The sequence below is a fragment of the Diabrotica undecimpunctata genome, chromosome 9 (genome assembly GCF_040954645.1).
Source record: "Diabrotica undecimpunctata isolate CICGRU chromosome 9, icDiaUnde3, whole genome shotgun sequence".
Classification (NCBI taxonomy): domain Eukaryota; kingdom Metazoa; phylum Arthropoda; class Insecta; order Coleoptera; family Chrysomelidae; genus Diabrotica; species Diabrotica undecimpunctata.
Genome location: NC_092811.1, coordinates 36,280,145 through 36,304,340, shown reverse-complemented (window position 1 = coordinate 36,304,340; position 24,196 = coordinate 36,280,145). Strand labels below are relative to the sequence as shown.

The window sequence follows — 24,196 nt, the reverse complement described above, 5'->3', positions numbered from 1 at the left end:
TTTCCAATTTTCTGGAGTTACTTTTGATAAGGTATGTTCTATGTGTGTTTATCCAACCATTCGATTATCTCTCCTTTTTTCCATGCCGTTTTTGGCAATTTTTCTGCTAGTCTTGAATGATAACTAGCATTATCCATGACTATGAGAGAATTTTTTGGAATTAAATCCAACATTTGCTCAAAATATTCTTCAAAAACGTCAGCAGTCATTTCCTCGTGGTAATCTTTGGTTGATTTTGAGGCAAAACTTAATAATCCACCATTGGCAAAACCGTATTCGTTTCCAATATGGTTTATTATGAGTCTGCGTCCTTTTCCAACGGGAATATTGTTTATTCCAGTAGATACACCTTCGATGAATGCCTGACGGGAACTTTTCACATTTGTATCAACCCATAGATATGGTACAGTATGACCTTCATTTAGCCAAGTCTCGTCCAAATAAAAAATTGTTTTCCCTTCTTCTCGGTACTTTTTAATAGTTCTTAGATAATCTCGTCTCCAACATACAATGTAATCTTTTTCAATTAAAACGGATTTTCTTCTATTCTTTTGCCAACGAAATCCCATCTCTCTCAATAGTCCCCATAATTTCTTGTTGCTTATGATTGGTAACTCTTCGTTTTCTCTAATTAATGTTTGGATTTTATCCAATGTTGGAAATTCTTTGTTTAAAAAAAATGAGTGGACGCTGCGTCTTATCATGTTTTTATGTATTTCTTCAATTTCCAAGGGTTTACTCCCTCCACTCTTTTCGGGAGATGAAACAGTTCCTCCTTTTCTTTCTTTTAGGAATCTATAAATTGTTGCTTCTCCAACCCCTGTCATATTTGAACACATGTTAACGATTTCACGAACATTACTTAAAGGGCGTTGATGTACAAGTGCATCATGTACATTTAATATTATATTTTTCTCTCTTAGACTGAAGGCACCTTTAAAACTACACTTAACCAGGATAAAACCTGTTGTCGACGTCATTTTTAAATGCAAATAACAAAATATCGACACCAAAAACGTAGGTAGGTAAGACGAACAATGTACATCTACAAACTAAATGGAAGATGCAAACAATTTCTAGTTTATATTATTGGCATAAGCTGTAATGTGGCATAAAAAATACTTAAACTATCATTAGTGAAGCCTTATCAGTAATTCCAGGTAATCGTTCAAAGAAGGTATTCTTTTTGTGTCAGGCGATAACTTGTATAGAAAACAATAATCACCTTTAAATTACTGTTTACATTAATTTATTTCGTGAAACATTGAATTCTCTCGTTAATCACTCGTGTATAATTAACAATAATCGTGTGGCATATATACCGACGTTTTTTACGCACAAAAAAGGTATAGTGAGATTAGTGGACACTTATTTTACAGAAGATTTTTTAAAAGATAATGAATTGTTGACGGCATCTTAAAATATTAATTTTTTTTATTTATTTCAAAACAAGTATAGGGTGACGCCTATGGTTTTTTGACCTGTTGAGGATTTGCATACATAATGTGCTATCAATATGATGGAAAAGGACTATAGTTATTCGTTAAGAAACTCTTCCACCTAATAATATGGTCTTTCAGATATGTAGGTTTTTGTCAATTTACGGCACTTCAGGAAAGAAGTTGTAGATTTAAGTTGCAAAGGTAGATGGTTGTATAATTTTTTTACCGAATATAATATTGATTTCTTTACTAACTCAGTACACGGGATCGGTAAATACACATCAAAGCTGGAATGTCTGGTGGAGTAGTCATAATTAGGTCTTGCTGGAAAGACATGTAGGTGTTTACGAATTAAGCAAACAGTTTCTAGAATGTATGAAGAGGAAAGAGTTAAAATCCCGTGATTTTTGAAGAAGCTTCTGCGATGTGTTATTCTACTAAGGTCAAAAAGATACCGTATTGCTCTTTTTTGTAATTTAAAAATAACATCAGATTGGGCAGAACCCCAAAAAGAAAGACCATATCGAAGATGAGATTCGAACAAAAAAAAATATCAAGAAAAAGACAGTTAAGATTTCATTTCACGTATAGGGAGCTTGCGCATCCGTTTATACGTATTTCAGCCCAATAGGCATCATCAGAACGGCTTTCGCAAGCGCTCTGAACGTGAAATAATTCTTCTCTGTCTTAGGAAGCAACTATAACATGGCTTCGTATAGACGCAATGTAGCGACATCTGATAATAAAATCGTAGACTAATTTTCGAAACCAAATTCAAGAATTCCGCTTTAATCTGTGCCTTCTAAGAATTGCAAGGCAAAAACAGACGTTGATAAAGGTGTTAAGAGAGACATGGGGAATCTAAAACTTGCATTCCACAACATATCTTTTCAACTAAGCAAAATTCTTAGCGAATTGGTTTCTAGTACTCGTACAGAGTATATCGAAATAACAAGAAAAAGACAGTTAAGATTTCATTTCACGTATAGGGAGCTTGCGCATCCGTTTATACGTATTTCAGCCCAATAGGCATCATCAGAACGGCTTTCGCAAGCGCTCTGAACGTGAAATAATTCTTCTCTGTCTTAGGAAGCAACTATAACATGGCTTCGTATAGACGCAATGTAGCGACATCTGATAATAAAATCGTAGACTAATTTTCGAAACCAAATTCAAGAATTCCGCTTTAATCTGTGCCTTCTAAGAATTGCAAGGCAAAAACAGACGTTGATAAAGGTGTTAAGAGAGACATGGGGAATCTAAAACTTGCATTCCACAACATATCTTTTCAACTAAGCAAAATTCTTAGCGAATTGGTTTCTAGTACTCGTACAGAGTATATCGAAATAACAAGAAAAAGACAGTTAAGATTTCATTTCACGTATAGGGAGCTTGCGCATCCGTTTATACGTATTTCAGCCCAATAGGCATCATCAGAACGGCTTTCGCAAGCGCTCTGAACGTGAAATAATTCTTCTCTGTCTTAGGAAGCAACTATAACATGGCTTCGTATAGACGCAATGTAGCGACATCTGATAATAAAATCGTAGACTAAAAAAAAATATGTTATTTTGAAAGATACTAAATTGATTTCCATCGAAACAGATCTTATTGCATAGCAGGCTGAGGCTAGTTTCTTACTTAACAAATCGATATGAAGGGACCATTTAGCTGTTATTAAGAAGTAAGGGTTGAAAAGCTCCGATATAGGATAATGCTACTGTCTTATCCACGTTAAAAGAAAGTAAATTAGAATCTAATCAGGTTTTTATTTTAAGTAGATCAGAAGTTATAATTGCATGAAGAGTTGCAATATTAGAGTTCCTCCAGGTAATACTGGTATCATCAACAAAACGAAAAATGTATCCATCGATTTTTAAGTCAGTGATGTCATTTATAAAGATAAAGAAAAGTAGAGGGCCCAGTACTGAACCTTGTGGTACTCCACATACAATGCTTTTGTGACTAGAGTCAATATCATTTGCTCTTACCAGTTGTTTCCTATTCCTCAAGTAAGATTGGAACCAATTCAAAGAAATACCTCGAATTCCGTAGAAAATTAGTTTTTTATGAAAATCTGATTTAGGCGATCAAAAGCTTTGGCATGGTCTCAAAAAGCAGTGGCAGTTTAAAGATTATTGTTTAGTGCTTATAGACCTCATGTAGTACAGAAAACAAAGCATCGCTGGTACATTTATTAGATAAAAAGCCCGAACTGACTTTGTGATAAATAGCTTTTATAGGTATCTCAATAATTTTGGATAGGACCAAGTGCCTTACTACCATAGGGTAGCAAGACAATAGGTCTATAGTTGCAGACATTAGATTTTTCACCACCCTTATGAAGAGGAATGACAATGGCTGTCTTTAGACACTCTGGAAATATACCATTTTCAAAGAATCGTTAATTAGTGAGACCAAGACTTCCAACACATTCTTTTAGAGATTTAAGAAAAATTTTATGAATAGTCCATCAGTACTACAGGAAGATTTGCTTTTGATACTACTCATTGTTTGAGCTGTGTTAGTTTTATTTCGAAGATCGTTTATTATAGACCAAGTTTCTCTTGCAACATTTTTAGAGCTTCCCAGATGATTCTGATAGTACATTTTTTAGCTGTTTTGATAAGTTTTATATAGGTTCCTCTGTACTTGGTACTTGAAGTACAGAATTTCTTGATGTACAGTAGTCAGCGCAAATCCTTGGCTGATATATGCGGATACCTTTGGTAGTCCAGAGTTTGTGATGTTTTGACTTAATTGTAATTAAGGGGAATGCCTTATTGAAAATACAGACAAGCCTATCTAAAAAATCACTGAAATTATAGTCCACGTTCACAGAGGGAAACCGCCACCCAGAAGTCAAGCACAAATTTTGGAATTTATGAAAGTTCTGAGCGGAAAAGATCCTACCTAAACGTTGGGTTTTTGAGGATGATTTGTTAAAAGTGTTAAACTTGGTATATACTGCTTCATGATCAGATAGTCCTGCATTAACAATTGTAGGGCGTACATCAAGAGATGAGAAATCTGAGAAATTATAATCAATTATCGTATATGTTGTTTCAGTAATTCTTGTAGGAGAATTAACGTGCATTGTGAAACCATACGATTCGAATATATTGACCAAGGATAATTGGGTAGCACAAGCAACAGCGTAATTAATATTTATGTCACTGCATAGAATCTTTCTGGTTTTATTGGTCTAACAAATTTAACAGGTTCTGAAAAAATCGTCCAATCCAGCTGTTTTCCATATTGCTAGAATTTTGTTATGCCGGACCTTATCAAAATCCTTTTCAAAATCGATTGCACCTATAAAACCATAAAACCAACCAATAATTAATATATTTCAATAAATTTCAAATAAATCCATTTAGGAAAAATCAAATTTATTTATACAGATCACTTGAGATATTTAAAAAATTTTCATCGAGAACGTTTTTGTAAGAACCTGTTAAAAATTAAAATATTAGCAGTTATGTTACTTTTTGTAGATACAGTAATTTCTTTTCTCTACTAAAGTGAACTATTTTTTAGTTATTTGTCCTAAACATACATTTAGCCCAATTGAGGAAGCTTTTTGTAAAGTTTGTCCTGCCGGACAATACCAGCCTCATATGGGATCACAGGATTGTATCCGGTGCCTCTCCCCACTTGATGATACAATGTGTCTCAGAATGTTGGTAGGTAAGATTAAAAGAAATAAAGAATAATAAATATATGTGTTTAAACCTTTTAGTGTTAACTAGTTTAATAAATTTAATTCTTCAAAATCATCGTCTTGTATTCTTCATGTTAATATGTTAGAAATGGTGGTAGTCAGCATAATTATTATACTTTGTTTACTACATCTCAGCCTACTATTATCTTACCAAAGATAATCAATCAGGGATCTGAAATTTTACCGGACGTAACACCCAATGAAGTTCGAAGGTCAGTGCAAGAAATGAAAAACAATAAGTCCCCCGGAAGCGATGAAATAGTGGCAGATGATTTGAAAGTGGCTGGAAAAAGATTATGGCAGGTCCTTGCCAAACTATTCACTAGATGTTTGCAGGAAGCAATAACACCAACCCAGCGGTATAACGCAGAAATTATCATACTTCATAAAAAAGGGGATGCTACCGACCTCAGGAATTACAGGCCCATAAGTCTACTTTCACATATTTATAAACTATTTACAAAAATAATTACGAAACAACTAGAAAATAAATTGGAATTTTATCAGCCCATAGAACAGGCGGGTTTTAGAAAAGGCTATGGAGCAAGCGATCACCTACTGGTAATAAAAAATCTTATAGAAAAATGCACTGAATATAATAAACCACTAGCTTTAATATTTGTCGACTATGAAAAGGCATCCGACACCGTAAATCAACAATAAATGTTGGAAGCCTTGACAGAATGCCGAATTGACTATCGGTATATAATTATAATTAAACACATATACCAAAACGCAACAGCCAGTGTTAGAGTGGGGGATCGTCAAACCCAGAAATTCCCGATACAACGTGGAGTACGCCAGGGGGACACCATATCGCCGAAACTGTTCACTGCGCTTTTGTAATATATATGTAAAAGGGCAAAACTGACCGACAAGGGCATAAACATAAACGGAGAAAAGCTTAGCCATCTAAGGTTTGCAGATGATATTGTACTAATAGCTGATAGGATATATGAGGCCAAAGAACTTTTAAATCAGCTCTACCTTTCCTCGCTAAAAGGGGGATTGAAAATAAATATATCTAAAACCCAGATGATGACAAATCTTGTAGTCAGCGTAGGAACAAGATCCATAGACCAGGTAATGGCCTATAAATACCTAGGTCATGAGATTCGCATAGGAAAAGATAACCAAACCGTTGAGCTTCTTCGTCGTATAAGACTGACTTGGGCAGCCTTCGGCAAGCTGAACCATATTTTCAAATCGTCTGATATACCAATATGCCTTAAAAGAAAAACGTTTAATCAGTGTGTTTTGCCAGTGTTAACTTACGGTGCGGAAACGTTGACCATGACAAGGAGAACAGTTCAAAAGATCCGTGTGTGTCAAAGGGCGATGGAGCGTGCTATGTCCACGCTCCCAATATATCCATATTTCACTACGCGACAAGATCCCAAATCGCCAGCTACGACAAAGAACAGGAGTGGCTGATGCAGTAGAGAGAGTAGCAACACTGAAATGGAACTGGGCAGGTCACGTGGCTCGAATGACAGATAATAGATGGACAAAACGGATACTCTGGAATGGAGACCAAGAGATGATGCCTACCGAAGCAGGGGTCGTCCACCAACACGTTGGACTGACGATCTAAAACGTTGTCATAGGAATTGGATGCAAGAGGCACAAGATCGAAATAGATAGAAAATTATGAGGGAGATCTATGTCCAGCAGTGGATAAGCGAATATTAAATGATGATGACTACATTTTAGTACAGATCGACAATCGTATTGATTCATATGTATAGGGAAGACCGGGGCAGCGAAGACTAGCTAAGCATAATGTCTTTATATAGTTTCTGTTTATTGTTGTATAATTATAAAAAAATACTGTGTAACTCTATGTAATAAATATTTTATTCTGTTACAAAATGGAAAATAAATTTTAACATTTGTAAAAAATGTTAATGACCATGTCATGTGGTCCTCCATGCCCCATATGATGGAGCAAGTAGGTCCACCATATTAAAAATAGGTAAGAAGGTAATGAATATAAAGACAATTCACAAGATAATATAAAGACAATTCACAGATGAACTCATTATTGTCCTCTTCTGTCCCAGCACATTCTTCGTGGGCCCAACGATGACAAGTTTGATACCTAATCCATCCTTCGCCTTGTTTGCTTTCTTTATAAGAGCTATGACAAAAATGCACAGACAACTGTCTTCATTCTCGGTTTTACTATTACTGCATTGATCACTTTTCTTAATCATTTTTGTATTCTTATTCTTCCTCATTATTTTATTTTTGTTTAAAAGTGGCTTTATAGAAATATTTCCTAAGCTTTTTTCTTTTTTGGAGTTAAAGAAAACGCTTTGGTCTTCTAAATTTGTTTTTCTCTTTACTGCTGCTAGTTTAAATGTGTATTTTCTTCTTTTGGTTTTTGTTTCTGAAGCATCCTTAATAGGTGTGCTAGTAAGGATTGTGGAATTTTCTTTTCTCTTACTTTGCCTCTTCTTTTTGTTATCTGAAACTGAAACTCTCGATACGATTTGTAATACTTCTTCGAAATGATGAAGACTTTCGAAGAACCCGGTCCTGCACTAAATGAATGAACTTAGCCCTGGTTCATTTGGTGAAAGAACATTTAAAGATGTTTGTGTTAATGTAGTAGTTTCGTGATTTTTAGATAAGTTTTCTACATTTTCATTGACAGTCCAAGGCAGGAAATCAGATTCTTCGAAAACATCCGGGTTAAATGGATAGATGCCACTTATTTTAAAACCTTTGGCAGCTTTACCCACTAGCCACTATCTGGAATGCTCTGCCGCTTAACTTCACCATGTCAGTTTTTCTTTATAACTTGTCATTTAGAAATCGCATTCACGAGCATACTAAGCCTTGAATGGTCCAAAAAAAGTTAAATCAAGTGACTGCATTCGGTGACTGCAATGAGGTGGGATAGTCAGCATTACTATATGATTTTCTCTTGCTTTCAACACACCCTCAAGCTGCTTATGGCTTATGTGCCCGTTCAATATTATTAAAACTGGCTTTTCCTTGCTGGACTTAATGCTCTATAAAATGATCTAAATATTTTTTTAAATTCTCACTATCCATCCAACCAAATCCATTCGCAAAACCGACAGCTGCTGAAGGCGCATCTCTTAATAATGATGGAGCTAATCTCTTTCGAGGAAACAGATAAAATGGGGGAATGTAGTTTTCAGTCACTGACACTGAAAATGCACATATCATTGTATTGTTGGAACCTCTTTCGCCGCTAACTATTTTTCCTACTTACTTTTGTCCCATCTTTGCCAAAAAAAATTTAAAAAAATATTTATTGCTGTCGATTGTAAAGCCTATGTTATACCATGTTTTTTTAATACTCGTTCCAAAACCAATGTAACCAATTTGCGAAACACGATGTTCCAATTCCTTTTCTTATAATTTCTAACGTATTTCCTTAAATTTGACAATATATTAATAGTAACAATTTGCTTTTTAGTATTCGGATACAATGTCTTTTAAGATATATGTTGGTGCAGCATTCGGACTTGTCATATTATTAATAGCACTCTTACTGCTTTGGAACAGCAGTATTTCGAAAAACGAACCTATCTACAAAAAGCCCTCCAATCACTCTTACCGCCATAGAATGATCAAGCGAAGACTCGTTGCAGATGAGGAAAATCAGATGTTGGAACCACTTTTACAGAAAAAGAATGTGCCGCGAAAAACCCCACCGGCCATACCACCCCCCGACTTTTAGTAAAGTTCGTAATTAAGTTTTATTTACAATTTTATATTTAGATCTAATAATAAACTATGTATACATTGTTGTTGTTTTATATTACATACATCATTTTATTATTCCGTTAGATACCTACATGATATGGGAAGCATTATTGACGGGAGACATTTTAGCAGCATAATACGCGTAAGAACTATGAGAGGACCACATGCGACACAAACCATTTTCTCATAAAGACCAAGCTCGAAATAAGAATTGCAATATGGATGAAGATATAGAACAGGGAACCAAGCAGCATCAAGTAACAACTGAGAAAATCAACAAAATTGATTGTTATCAGTGAGAATCGATTATTTGGAACAACGGTTATTTTAAGATATTGTAGGTTACGTCCAATATTAGTATTTATAGGTAATTTATACTTTTATTGTCTGAAAGTAGTTTAAAAAATATCGTTCATAAAATAATTATGCTACTTGGTTCCTTTTTAAAAAATTAAATTTTAATATTTTTTAGACAATTTTAAAAAGAACCACTCACTTGGTTCCATGTATAAATATGATTTTTTTTTTTATAAAGAAACAAAATATTTCGATTGATAAAGTAGCAACGAGTGGGTCTCAGAGAACACAAGTAAATGTCAAGTCACCAAATAAAACAGGTTTATTTTTCAACAAAGTAATGTGGTTCCTTGTACAAAAACGTAAAAATAATATTTTAGAGGTTTTTCAGACGAGGATACTGTATGCGAGATACTGTATGCGAGATACAGAATTTTCGATGGCGGCTGTATCGGATTCTCGGGCATGCTCGTCAGTACGAAAATAGTAGCAGTGCAGTGCGGTTATATTTTTGGATTATGGATGTATAAGAGTGTGTTATGCTGTGGTACATATTAAATAAAAAGAAACTGAAAAGACGACGTAATTTGTGGGTTCATCCTATTGTAGAATTAAGAGAAACCAAGGGAACGTATAGTTTGCTGTATCAAGATTTATTGCAAGATCCAAGTTTTTTAATTATTTTCGAATGTCTGTGAAGTCGTTTGAAGAACTTCATAAAATTTTGGAAATTCAATTGAGTAAAAAAGACACAACTATGCGTAGAATTATTTCATCAGAAGAACGGCTTTCAATGACTTTTTAAAGTTAAAGTCTATGACTTAAATTTAAAATAAATATGTGTACTTATCTCCAATTTGTAAATTGTTTACCTCGCCCTAAACAAAAAATTACCGTATTCCTTTCACAATAATGTAGTTTGATATTCGTTAAATAATCAAAATTCCAATTAGCAAACTTTTAAAACTAAACTGTATACGTATGAAACAAAATATTAAACTATTCTACTATGTATTTATAATAAAAAAATGTTTATTTCTTACCATATTCATTTTGCTGTACTGCAGTCATGGCCTCAAAATTGTCGCTTAGAATTTTCGACCCAGCACTGCTGCTTTTTATTTCTATTGCAGTAATCTGGCGATGCTGTATCCCATAGACAGGGATTTGATTATACCAAACAAATAAATTTGTCATTATCAAATACAGCACGCTCCATTATTTAACTATATTCAGAAAACACCTTCTTTCTTTCGTTGCTCATTCACAATTATTCGAAAGAAAATCGCGCGTCTCTGGAATGTGGTGCAAAAGTATTCGTGTCTGAAAGCGTTCATTTAACGTAATGGTTCTTCTGTATCTGGCATACGCATTCAGTCGTCGGCGACAAAAAGGTCCGAGATACTGAATTCGGTATCTCGCATACTGTATCCCTCGCGCGTCCCGTCTGAAAAGCTCCATTTGAGTCTATGTAATATCTGCGTCTCGGATACATGTATCTCGGATACAGTATCCTCGTCTGAAAGGGGGCTAAATGCTACTAACAGATATCAATAAAGGTAAAAGAAAATAAAAAAATGGTAATAAATATTTTTGATAGAGCTTTTTAACAAAATCTGCCTCCTTATTCAGTTTTAAACTCAACATCATTATAACCATCTACATCATCTATAATAGCGTCATTAGCAAGCAATGACGTAAAAAAGTTTTGCTCTTTTTCAGGAATCAAATGCCTAATAGATTTAATATCATTTAACTTGGGCGCAGAAATAGATTTTCCAGTTAGCCATGAAAGCTTCAAGTCAGTTGTTAATGACAGCTGTGGTTTACCTTTAACTTTTGGTTTTAAATCAACTTCAATAAACTGTTCATCATCATTATGTGAGAATTTAAAAAATAAACTAAATGGACGTTCCTTCTCGATTTTAATTTTTCGAACCAACAACCAGTTTACTTTTTGTCCTATAATATCGGTTCTTCTGTTGCCAATCATTTTTTCTAGAGTACTTGAACTTAAGAAGTCACTGGTATTCATGGTGTTCACTATTATTGCATTTTTTTCCTGCAGCTTCTTATAACATTTGCATAATCTTCTGGCCTATACAATCTTTGCTGAAATTTTATGGTTTTTTCTATTTCGCTAAAATCAGCGTCATTGGGCAGAAAACTGTGGCCCGATTCAAAAAAATATTTATTGTTATCTTGTTTAATGTAGGGTGATTATGTTAGGCATGCTTCAGCAACAAACATATTTTAATGTTGCGGTTTTGGCCGCCACATGCATCTCACCAAAAACGAATTTCTTTGATCTCGGGGCCTAGATGGAGATCTATAAACTTTTTTAAACAAGATCCAATCCTCATCCGGCAACACCTTCTGGCCAAATAAAACAGTGGACTTTGTTGTTGGTGGCTGTATGTATCCAGAGGTTGTACAACCAAATCTGTCGCTTGTAGAAAATAATGTTGGTTGGAAGTTTTGGCATTGGTAATGTTTTCTCAAGATCAAATGTTATAGTTTCCACAAGTTGATTAGATTTTGCTTTATTAAAATCTTGTTTCATTTGCTTTCTAGCTTGTTCGGCTGCTTCCAAGTGTTCATAATGTCGTTGGTTAAAATTTTCTACATCACTAACAATATTTGAAGCCGCTGATTTTGCAGAAAAAGTATCACATTTATTACATTTATCCTTTTTTAAAGTTTTACGTGTAATGTTAAACTCGGTGTAGAAAATACGCCTATAATATGAGAAGCTTACAGGACTATTGATTTCTGATTTATAAAGGTTATACATTTTTTCAAGTTTATGTCACTAGGTCAATCAGTAATGAGATTTATACCTTGGAATTTTGTTAATATGTACCATAAACTCTGCCTTTTTCATTTCAGTCAACCTTTTATGATGTTGATGCTTATTGCGGTTATAATATTCTTTCTCTGTTTGAGTTCGTCAGTAATGAGATTTATACCTTGAAATTTTGTTAATATGTACCATTACCTCTGCCTTTTTCATTTCAGTCAACCTTTTATGACGTTGATGCTTATTGCGGTTATCTTTTAAGTCTAATACTCTTGATTTTTTAAGTGCTGCATTTACGCGCTTAGTGGATATTCCTATGGTTTTTACGAACATATCGCGGTACACCGTAAACATTCCGTAAATTCATCGTGTATGACCTTGAATGCAATCTTAGATGACTACCTTGAATATGGTTTCTTGGTCTGTTAACTGCATTTTTTTAACCAAAGCGATAATAAGTGATGTTTGAAGATCATAACTACCAACATTCCAGTATTTCTCAAAAATTTCTCTGCGGATGTCACTATTAATTTTTGAGTAACATTTTTCTTTACAGTTACATTGATAGTTAATAAACTGTTTAGAATCTACGTGTAACTCTCTTTTAGAAATATATGGTTTATTGGTGTTTTTTAAAGTTGTCCAAATTGTTTCTGTTTGTCCAGTGTACTTCCGTTTTCTTCCTTTTTTTGGTCTTCCTTTCCAATGCTCTTCTTGGTTTACTTGTTGAGGATAATTTTCAGACACGTTAGAATTGTGTCCCGTATTTGCACTGCTGTCTGATGAATCATCGGTACTTTTTGGATATGAGGCTTCATCATTTTGAAAATCAGGATCTGCAATATTGTCGTCAAAGTCAGTCTCCTCAGATGAATCGGTGTTCCGGCCTTCCATAGTTGTATTATGAGCCTCAGCTCTAATATTGTCCTCACTTGCACCATTTTGCTTACCATTTGGATGACTATCTTTGTTGTTACCTAAGCTATGATTATCCTTAAACAAAGTTATAATAGGTAAGTGGCGCATTTATACGGTAACCAGTATTTTTTTCAAACTGACTATAAAAAAACGGTATCTAAATATATTTTGATTTTTGATCAGATAAAAGGCATATATCGAGCACAGTTTAATTAAATCTTGCCCAAGTACTTTCGATCCCTAGATCATCTTCAGGGGCATTTCGTCAATTGTGGCCTATCCGGCAAGAACAAGATGTCATAAACATATAAATGTACATTACACTACACTACAAATGGACAAACAAACACTTTAAAATAATTTAAGAAAGGCTACATTACTTGAAGAAGCCGGAGACAGAATGGCTCCTGATCTAACGGAAATGAAATATTTTGATTTATTACAAAACACCAAAGTAATTATGTCTGACTACCTAATTTGTGTTCATCGAATAAAATGATTAGAAATAAATATTATTGTGCAAATCCTACTTTAAAACACATCTTAGCAAAATACGAAAACATCTAGGTACCTATGTACACATCACTTCGGATTCCGTAAATATCATATTTCTGAACAACGAACCAATAAGAAGAGAATCCATATTATTCCTACTAGGCATTTTAGAACATGGAACCAAACAACAATAAAAAGTACCAAACCCCCACATTTCACATAACTTCATTATTGAAAAAGGAACCACGTAACATATTTGAGGTTATAAAATCCATATAAAAATGTAATAATTTGTAAACTTACCTGCTGTTTATTATGTGCATTGGATGGTCCTGGCAATACTTCAGAGGCTTTTAAAAGATTTAATCCACGCGACATTCTTATAAACTTTCAGATTATTTCGAAATCACTAAAGCGTGGTTTAAAAACTGTGGATCTTTGTTCTAAAATTACTATTTCGCGAAACTGTACAAGAACATAGACCTTTCGTCAATAGATGGCGCTAGGGGTATTATTTAGTATGTATATTCTGGAGCTGGGTGCAGGGGTATTGTGTAAATCTATTTAACGACAGAAACTAATATTTCAAAATTTGGTGGTTAGTTCCCTGTTCTATATCTACATCCACATAGACAAGAGATAAACAGACGAAAATCGAGAGGTGGAGTGTGGCGAAGATGGAAGAAGATTGGGGAAGACAATATCAACTAGAAATAAGAAGCAGGTATTAGGTTATGAAAATAAATGAACGTAAAGGCGTACATCAGCAATGGCATTCCATTAAAACAACTATTACAGGAGCAGCATGTAAATCTATCGAAAGTTACTGTATCGAAACAAAAATCTAATACCATCATTATGTTTTATTACTTTACTCCGTTTGGAGTACTAGAAACTGAATTCACTATGAATTTTGACATGATGAACGGCAGGTGGAATGCAATTTTTAGATTCCCTTAATTTAGATTCCCTAAATTGCGTTATGCCATTCAAGTTGACAATTTGTTTACTAATTATAATTTGCGTATCTAAAGTACCTAGGATATTCTGTCTGCAATTGGAACAATTCGCGATAATCGGTTGGGTAATACGTGTCCACTGACAAATAAAGCATATTTTCTAAAAAATCCAGGGGTACCTCAGAATATATAATACATAAAGACGACGGAATACTATTAGTACGATGGATGGATAATGCAGTGCTGACTGTTAGTTTAACTTCTTCAGGTGTTTTACCAACTTCGTTAGTAAACAGATACTTCATGTAGCAACATCGTCACGTTATGATAAACCGTCCAAATTTTAAATCTGAGTACAATGAAAATATATGCGGAACTGATCTTCAGGATCAATGTGTGGCAAACTACAGAATAGGTGTTAGGGGAAAGAAGTGGTGCTGGCCTATATTTACTTGGACGATAGATACAGCACTAAACAATGCCCGGATCTTGTCCGGTTTTGTCCTCGATTTTCGTCGCGAAATAGTTCAGGTTTTTTTGACTTGATATGGCGTCAAATCGACAAGTGCTGACAGAAAAAAGGTTTACACGGAACCTTTCGCAGAAGTAAGGTATGACAAAATCGATCATTTTGTTGCTCCGTGTAATAGAAGACGTTGGGCTGGAGTTGGTTGTACTACATTTGGGGGGACACAATGCATAACATGTGATGTCAAACTATGCGTAAAGTGTTTTGTTTTGTATAATTCTAACTATTTTTTTTGTAAATTGGATATATTATAAGTTTCCAGTGATACCATATGGTACCGTATTTTTTTTTCTAATTAAAATTTGACAAAAAATCATATGTTTCCTTCTAACTTTAGGTCAAATAGACTTGTAATAATAATTTCAGTAAATTTTATAAAAGAAATGTTAATCTGGGCGTTAATGGGTTAATTGAATTCTTTCTTCCAGTATTCTTCATCATCTTCATCATCGTCGTGGATGTGAAGAAAGCAAACTCACATTTTCTTAAAAATGAGATAACTGCAGCATCGCAATCAGAAAGAAAAATGTCATATTGTAGTGACGAGGTCTAAGTGAATATATTGTTTCAAATAAAGTGTGAAAAGACGCCAAGTGAATTCACAATCCTTATTTTTTGGAGTGAAGTGATCTATGCCACTTACCACCATCAGGTAGTGAACATATTGTCAGTGGTGAACAGAGCTATCAGACGCTTAAGCTTAGTATGCAAATAACAACAGACAGATAAGTTATTATGACACAGTCGATTAGTCACCTTATCGTTAGCTGGGGTTTGCTGTTAAAGCAAAATCTCACGGTACTCGATTGTAATAAGTATTAAATTTATAATTGATAAATTCGATCGTTACTTGATGGAAATTCATTTTATGTAACAATAAAACACTGAAAACTTTGTTTTCAAAACTTCCACAAAATTTATTATAAAAAAAAGAAAGGCACTCTGCCGAAATAGCTGTAGTGATTTTTTCTGCTCTAAAAAACTCTGCCGAAGTTTTTTCAATAAATTTTGTGGAAGTTTTGAAAACAAAGTTTTCAGTGTATATCTAATAAAATCCCAGATAATCAAAAGGAGGTAGTAATCATATTAAATCACTACCGGTGATTGATTCTCACTATTGTCGAAGTTCAACCAAAAGGAAATACTTACCTTCTGGTTTGTCTGAAAAACGACTTTACTAGGATTATTTAAAATACTGCGAAGAGCATCAGAAAGATTTAGTGTCGTTATATTATTATAAACATATATTCAGCACCGAATTTAACTATGGTTTCCATAAACCAAAAAAAGACCAATGTAGCTTTTGCACGCAATTCACAAATAAAACCAAAGACGAAAAAGAAAAACATCAAGATGAATACAATCTACATCAACTTCGAAAGAAGGAAGCTAGAGAGCATAAGAAAATTGACAAAGATCGTGCTAAAATTGATAATACTTTCAGCACCTTTCCTATGGATATGGAAAAGCTTTTACTGACTCCCCAATTAGAAGTGAGGCAATTATATTATAAACGGAAACTAAAAACCTACAATTTTAATAATAATAGTAGTCTCCCGTTTTATACCGCTGTCGCGGCTTTGGGAGTATAGCAGGGTAGTCTACTATATCTAGGGCCTACGGTATTCAAGGAAGGTAACATGGCCAGTGCTACGCTTCAACCGTCTATTATTACCCCTGGTTTTACCCAAGGTACTCATTTTTATTCAGGCTGAGTCGACCTGGGGCCTATAGACATTTTTAAAATGTCTAGATGTTCTTGCCGGCGGTGGGATTCGAACTCCGGATCACCGGCTTGCGAGGCGAGCATCCTACCGCTTGCGCTACGCAGGCCCACCTACAATTTTACGGTGTATAATCTCAAAACTACTGTTGCTATTAACTATATGTGGCATGAATTGAATGGTACAAAAGGATCATCAGAGGTAGCAACATGCTTATGGAACATGTTTTCTGAGCTACCATCTGAAGTGAGTGAAGTAACATTTTATTCTGATACTGCAACAGGAAAAAAGAGAAATTCCATTTTATCTGCAATGTTTATAAAAGCTTTGTCTTCTTTTGATAATTTCCAAATTATTAATCAAAAGTCCATGGAATCCGGACATTCCGAAATGGAATGCGACAGCGTTCATTCTGCGATTGAAAGTAGGGGAAAAATAAATATGTATGTACCTGACGGGTGGTACACAGGGGCAAGAACAGCCAAATTTAAATCACCCTCTATACGTTGTTAAGGAATTAGATTACAGCCATTTTTTAGATTTTAAAACTACAGCGAAAAATTAATTATTAACAAAACGAAGACAGTCGATGGCGATGTTATAAAGTGGCTAAATATCAAATAGCTGCAATATAGAAAAGAACACCTTGATATAATCTATAAAACACAACTTAGTCAGGTAGACTTCAAACAATTGTGCATTCGTAGAAACACTCGAGTTGAAAACAATGTTTTCAATGAGGTTCCGAAACTGAATCCTTGTGCTTTAGGAAAAGAGCCTAAGAAACCAAAAGATCTACAAGATCGTTGTAGGTCAGGTACTATCCCAGCCACCTATTATATATCATGATATATGATATAATCATGATATATCATGATTACTATTACTACCTCCGACTTTTAAAACCAATAGAGAGAATCGCTGCAGACGATTTGGAATCCGAGTAGCGATAAAATAATAAGATTTCGGTATATTCAATGTTAAATAATATTCATGTTATAGACTAAAAACTAAATTGAATTTCTCATCCTTTTCTGTTATTTTTGTATCTAAAATTAAATATTTTAAGCATAATATCACCTTATATTATTTAATTTCGTAGACTTAGATTTTTTCACACAACAAAAATTAGTATGACTCGTGAAAAGTTATTTAGTGGGGAATGGAGCCAAGTGAACGAAACCCTTCTACCCTCATATAAATCAATGTTTTATTAGTGTTTGGTTCAGTACAAAGTATGTAACACTTTGTTTGATAAATCCTAAAAAAAATTTAGGAATAGTTCAATGAACAGGAAAGTTATAAGCTAAAATGCATTTTTTCCTGGACATTGTAATCTAAAATGCTCATTATCTCGAAATTGACTTTTGTTGGTTACCTTTCTTTTTCTTCACATCCACGGCGACGACATACATCTTTTACAAATTTTGTACATCCAACAAGTTTTAATTTTGTAAAATATTTACGCTGTATGTGCTGTTTGCTATTCAGGTTTAAATTCTTGACACACAATATGTTTTCGCATACGATTTATTTTAAAATTGCTAACTGACTCGATCCACTAGACGTTATCTGATACTGTTTTGTTTTTTTATGCTAAAGTAAGACTGCGGGAATCACTTAAAGCTGGGATTTACTTTCTTGCGTCCGTGTACCGTGTAAATTATGAATGAAATAAAATTAAAAGTGAAACTCAAACAAACCATGAAGTGGAAATATCCAGGAGTGGCTAGTATACCTGTTGAATACAAAGCATGTGGTGTTCGTGTGTATTAAGGTATAAAAAAATTGCTTATTACAAGCTTAAATTTTTATTTTAAGAAGATCTTTTTGATTTAAGAAGATGATTTTATTCCGAAAAGATCTTCTTAAAATAAAAATTTAAGCTTGTAATAAGCAATTTTTTTATACCTTAATACACACGAACACCACGTGCTTTGTATGAATGAAATAGGTTGAATGAGGAGCCCGTTTAACAACAAGCTAATAATTGTCTCAATTATTTTGCAATGTAGGCATTATGTATGTAAAGTACATATCATTTTCTTGGCTTTGATTTTTATTATTATTTCATTTAATTGTAGGTTTTGTAAGTTTAATTAAAGCCTCATTACATTATTAGGTTTAAGAATTTGCAATGTGTCTATATGTGTATGAACATTTCAGTCAGCTATGCTATGTTCATCAGTCCTAGCTTTCGTAGACTTTCGCAAAGGCTTCGATACGGTAGGGTAGAAATTATTAGCGTATAGCGTATTGAGAGCGTTGGAGGAAAGTCGCATACATTATTGGTACTCCAAACTGATCCCAAATATATATACAATAATGCAACCATGACCGTAAAATTACACAATGATACAAAATGTATAAAAGTTAAAAGGCAAGGAGACACGTTATCTCCCAAACTCTTTACGGCAGATTTTGAACATGCTTTCAAAAAATTTGAGTGGAAAGCCAAGAAATCAATGTCGACGACGAAATGATCTCCCACCTATAATTTGCGGACGACATTGTTCTTATATTAGATAACTTAAAAGAGATTGGAACTATGCCTCCTGAGTTATGTGCTACCTGTAATAAGGTTGGATATAAATTTTACATAAATTTTTGGTACATAAATTTTAGAAAGACAGAATACATGACCAAATCTGGTAGCAAGCGAAAATCAAAAAGTCGACTGCAACGAAATAGGATTAGTTCATAAATATAAACACTTAGGTCATGAAATCCAAATTGCTAGGGAAAACCAAGCTGCTGGACTGCAAAGAAGAATTAATTTAGCATGGGCTGCATATGGAGTTCTATCAGACATCTTTAAGAGCAAAATGCTAAATTATTTAAAAAAGAAGACGTTTTGACTGTGTGCTTACAGTCATGAGTACGGTACCAAGACACTTTCCTTAACACAGGATACAGCAATCTAACTCAGAGTATCCCAAAGACGAATGGAGCGCTCGCCACTTGGACTGACTCTCAGAGACAGAGTTAAAAACGAAGAAAAGAAATAGGAAGGACAGGCGTCACATATATCATAGAGGATCATATGGCTAGAATGAATGACGGGCGATGGACCCAAAAAATTACAGTGTGGAGACCACGCGCTGACAGAAGACGCAGGGGTAGACCACCTACAAGATGGACAGACGACGTCAAAAGAATCGCTGGGAATTGGCTACAAGAAGCTCAAAACTGACAGAACTGGAAAAAATTCGGGAAGGCCTATGTTCAATTTTGGACGCACAAGGATGGATGTTTGTGGTGATAATGACCTGATGTATATGTGGTGGTAGAGAATATTTGAGAATATTATTTTATGCAGTTGATGTAGGAGCTCTGTGATTAGAACATTGAAAGAAATTTCCTTTTTTGTGTATGGTGCCCAGTATTCCAGTATTTCTTCACAAAAAATAGGAAAAGATGTAATACGGACCAAAATGGGTATTGAGACAAGAATAATTGATTTTATTGGGGTATAATGATATAGTAATGCGCAACATATACCCTCTCCTATTCAAATGTCAACCTCACCTGTTCGTATGATGATCTAGATCTCGATGATCCAGAACGAGACTCTGACGTCTGAGTGTTTGCCGGAATAAGCAATCCACCATTTACTGGCCAACGACTTCGAGCAGATGAGCTGGTAAATGAAAGGCACTCTGTTGTCTTGAGATTGAGAAATTGGTCTCGAAGGCGTAAAAACCAATCAGAATGCAGAAGGTAGCGAGAAACAATTGCAATAAAGGTCCCTGATGACATCTCTAGTAAAGCAATCATGGCAATCATGGAAACAGCTACTAATCATGGAATACGGAAGCCAAGATTCGGCAAGGAAGGTGATCTACCTTTAGATCACATGGCCTCCCAGGCCGTAATCCAGAGAAACTCCTGTGACGGAACTAGATAAGTGTCTCTAAAAACTTCAAGAGTTGATTATTAAAATATGTACCTGGAATGTGAAGACAATGTATCAGAATGAAAAACTTCATAATAGCATTCAAGAAATGACCAGAGTTGGAGTAGGTATAATGGTCATAAGCGAAATAAGGTGGCCAAATAGTGGTGGTTGTATTGTTGACAACCATATGGTATGGTTGCTGCAATTAATTCTTCAAGGAAAAGTAAAAGAAAAACGGAGACCAGGAAGGCGAAGGATCTCCTGACTGAAACATGTACGTACGTGGTTCAACACAACAACCACAAATCTTTTCCGAGCAGCAGTTTGCAAAATACAGAATGCCATGATGATCGCTAACATCCGAAACGTATAGACACTACAAGAAGAAAAAATCAAGAGGTTGAGATTATACGTATCTGTAAGCTGTATGAATGAATACAGATTTCCAAAATAATAATGAAGTAGAGGCCAAAGCAGAGAAGAAGAATAGAACGCCCAAGAAAGATATGGATAATCGTAAAATTATTTAGTTCCTCGACTAGAAAAAAATTGTGAAATTCCAAATATTAAGAAAGTTTTGTTGCTGAATAATTGCAATAATGACAATGGTTCATCTATAAATAAAACCATAAGAGATGGTGTGACAGTAAATGCGTCCTGTCTAGACATTATAGCGTGCATAGAGAAATTGTGAGTGAGGTTGACCTAGAGAATCAATTGGTAGGTTTAAACGGCTTTTTTGGTACCTTTGGCAAATAAAATGATTGTTAAAGGACAACAAATAGCTGCTGTACGACGTTTATCTAAGAAAGGAAGAGTGTATATAAAAAGAAAACTTTTCAAAAGTGTATCATTACATCTTCTAATTAAAGGAAACCAAAGAAGACGATGTAAAAGGTACACGTCATACAAAGGTAAATAATAATGCGTTGGCATTGCACTGAACCTGGTGCGTGACGTAGCTGGAATAGGTTAGTTACGCAGTTTTAGGATATCTAAAAGAGGACAGCAATTTTTTCCGTAGGTACACCAAATGTAGCAACCACAATTCCTGAGTATTGAGGACACGTACCGTTAGACACTGACTTGGTAGCCAGAGGCTGGATGGACAGCTGGCGAGGAAAGCAAACACTGTTTGTCAATTCGACAACCGATCGTCCAGCACACACAAAACTTCAGTGCGGAGTCAGAGAGCAGCCCCAAAAACCAAGGTCACTGGCTCGCTAGATGGGCACACATTTTGAGAAGAGGTAAATCTAGAGAATTCACAAAAATAAAGGCAAGCCAGGCAAAAAGGAGCATAATGCCACCCCTACTAAAACAATTATAAAAATGTAATTTTTATTAGAATCAATTGTGTCATAATTCTATATTAAAATAATATTTAACAAAGATATGGTTGAAAAGCAGTTGCCAATGAAGTGGAATACCGGTATTATTGTACCATTACATAAAAAGGTTACCAATTAGAATGTAAACACTTAAGTGGAACTACGTTGTTGAATGCAGCATATAAAATAATGTCCAATGTCATTTATGAAAGTCTTGACAAATGACATTGGAACTTCAAAGACCAAATGGTGGAAAATAGTTGGCAAATAATAATAATGTAACTTCTGCAGACAGAAGTCAACAATAGATCAGATATTTGCTCTACGACAGGTCCTCCAAAATACAAGTGAATAATAGATCGACACACATCCTCTCTTCATAGACTTCGAAAGCGCATATGAGAGTATCTATGAACCGAGAATTATTCATAAAAACAATGAAAATTTAATATACCAATATAACTAATAGTATTGATAAAAGAAACTTAAAAATACAAAATTAGATCCGGTTACAAAACTAATTAACGGAAACCAAAATAAGCAAACAAGTATTAGTAGGAAAAAGAACAAATGAAGATCAAAGCGAATATACATCGAACAAAATAGAAAGTGGTATAATAACCTAAAAAATAAAAAATTGGAGAAAGAAAGCACGGAGCAAATCAGATTGAAGGAGAATCCTAGAATATACCAACTGACGACGATGATTTACATATACCTACATCATTAAAGGTTTCTTAAACATTTTTTTCTACATCCTTACAATAACCTATTAGAATGGGAATGAAAATTATTAATAGGTAGCGGGTAGGAAGTCCTTTTCGGATAGTCCTATCGAAGAAAGTGAATCGATCCCTGCCTTCCGCAGATTCCAGGTGTTTCCTGACCCGGAAAACTACCTACTAAGGGTCCCTTGACCAGCGTTACGGTTCAAGACCACAACGGCTCGGGGATCCAATGGCGAAGGTGGCAACCCAACCTTTAGGGGGTGAAATAAAAGGAATAAAGGGAAGAGAGATCTCTTTGAGCCGTAGAGTAGGCAACCGGTCTAGGAGCGGCACTCCAAAATCAAAGCTTCGGTCCTCCAGGATGGGGGTTGAGGCATCGGGTTAATCCCTCGATACTTGTTAAACACTTTAAAGGTTAAAACTTCCAGTAACAGGCCTCGAAAACGATTGAACAAACAAAGACGACTGAAGCTTAGAAAACGAAATATGAATATTGGTACTTGGAACGTTCAAGGGCTCTCCAATAAACTCAACGAAGTAATTTCGGAAGCCAATAAATCAAAAATGGATATTTTAGTACTTACCGAAACTAAAAAGAAAGGGCAAGGCTCAGAAAACCTAGCAGAATACGACTACTTTTTCTCAAGAATACAGAGAGATAAAAGAGCCCAGCAAGGAGTGGCTATACTTATAAGAAAATGACTTAGAAGGTGCATAACATCCGGGGAAGCAGTGAATGGCCTGACCCTGCATGGTAATAAAGTCACCATTCTTGGCATCTATGCAGTAAACGAGTAATATCAAAAATAGGAACATCAAGAGAAATACTCTTATTAAAAGACCTAAATACGAGAACGGGTAAAAAAGTTAAAGATAAAATAGTTGGTCAATTCGGAGAAGTTACTAGAAATGACAATAGAGATAGGCTTATCAACATATGTGAACAAAACAACCTGAGAATACTTAAGGGCTTTTTCCAGCACCGAGAAATACATAAATTCACTTGGGTCCAACAATCAAGAAATTTGAAATCCATTATAGACTATGTCATCGCCCGACAAAATACGCAACTTAATATATAAGACGTTTACAGGAAGCATATGTGGAAGCGACCACTACTTAGTAAAGGCTAAAATAATGCCCATACGACTAGCCAAGAAACAAGAACACAACGAGGAACAACAGCAAAAAAAAAAGAAACCAAATACAACTTGGATAGCCTCAACCATGAAACCACAAAGGCACTGTACAAAAAGCGACTCGATGATTATTTTTTTTTTTTTTTTATTTAGAATTAACGTGTCTCAACATCTTAGGTCATTGACACGGGAGCAAAGGTTTACAATAGTACTTACAAAGTTATGATACAAAGTTTACAATTGTGAAGAATAAAAATATTATGTAAATTATAATTTGTTAAACAATTGAGAAGTCTTTAAAAAGTCTATTATGCTCTTGAGTCGGCTTGAACAGTTCAGAAGTTCTTCTAGACTATGGGTTATATTGTTGGCAATTCGGGTGGCCTGGTAGTGCTGACATTCTGTGAGGATGTGTTTGACGGTGATAGGAATATCGTTGCAGTGAGAGCATAACTGTTGGTCTGTAGA

General features: G+C 34.8%; 1 protein-coding gene across 1 annotated transcript in view; it reads left to right on the top strand.

Moving 5' to 3' along the window:
- The window catches only part of LOC140450527 (uncharacterized), a 103,922-nt gene extending 94,979 nt beyond the window's left edge, over positions 1-8,943 (top strand). Inside the window, exons 14-15 of the mRNA XM_072544184.1 lie at positions 4,983-5,128; positions 8,621-8,943. Of these exons, the coding sequence (XP_072400285.1) occupies positions 4,983-5,128; positions 8,621-8,884 (410 nt within the window). The 3' untranslated portion in view covers positions 8,885-8,943. The remainder of the gene's footprint in view (positions 1-4,982; positions 5,129-8,620) is intronic.
- Positions 8,944-24,196: the final 15,253 nt, after the last annotated feature.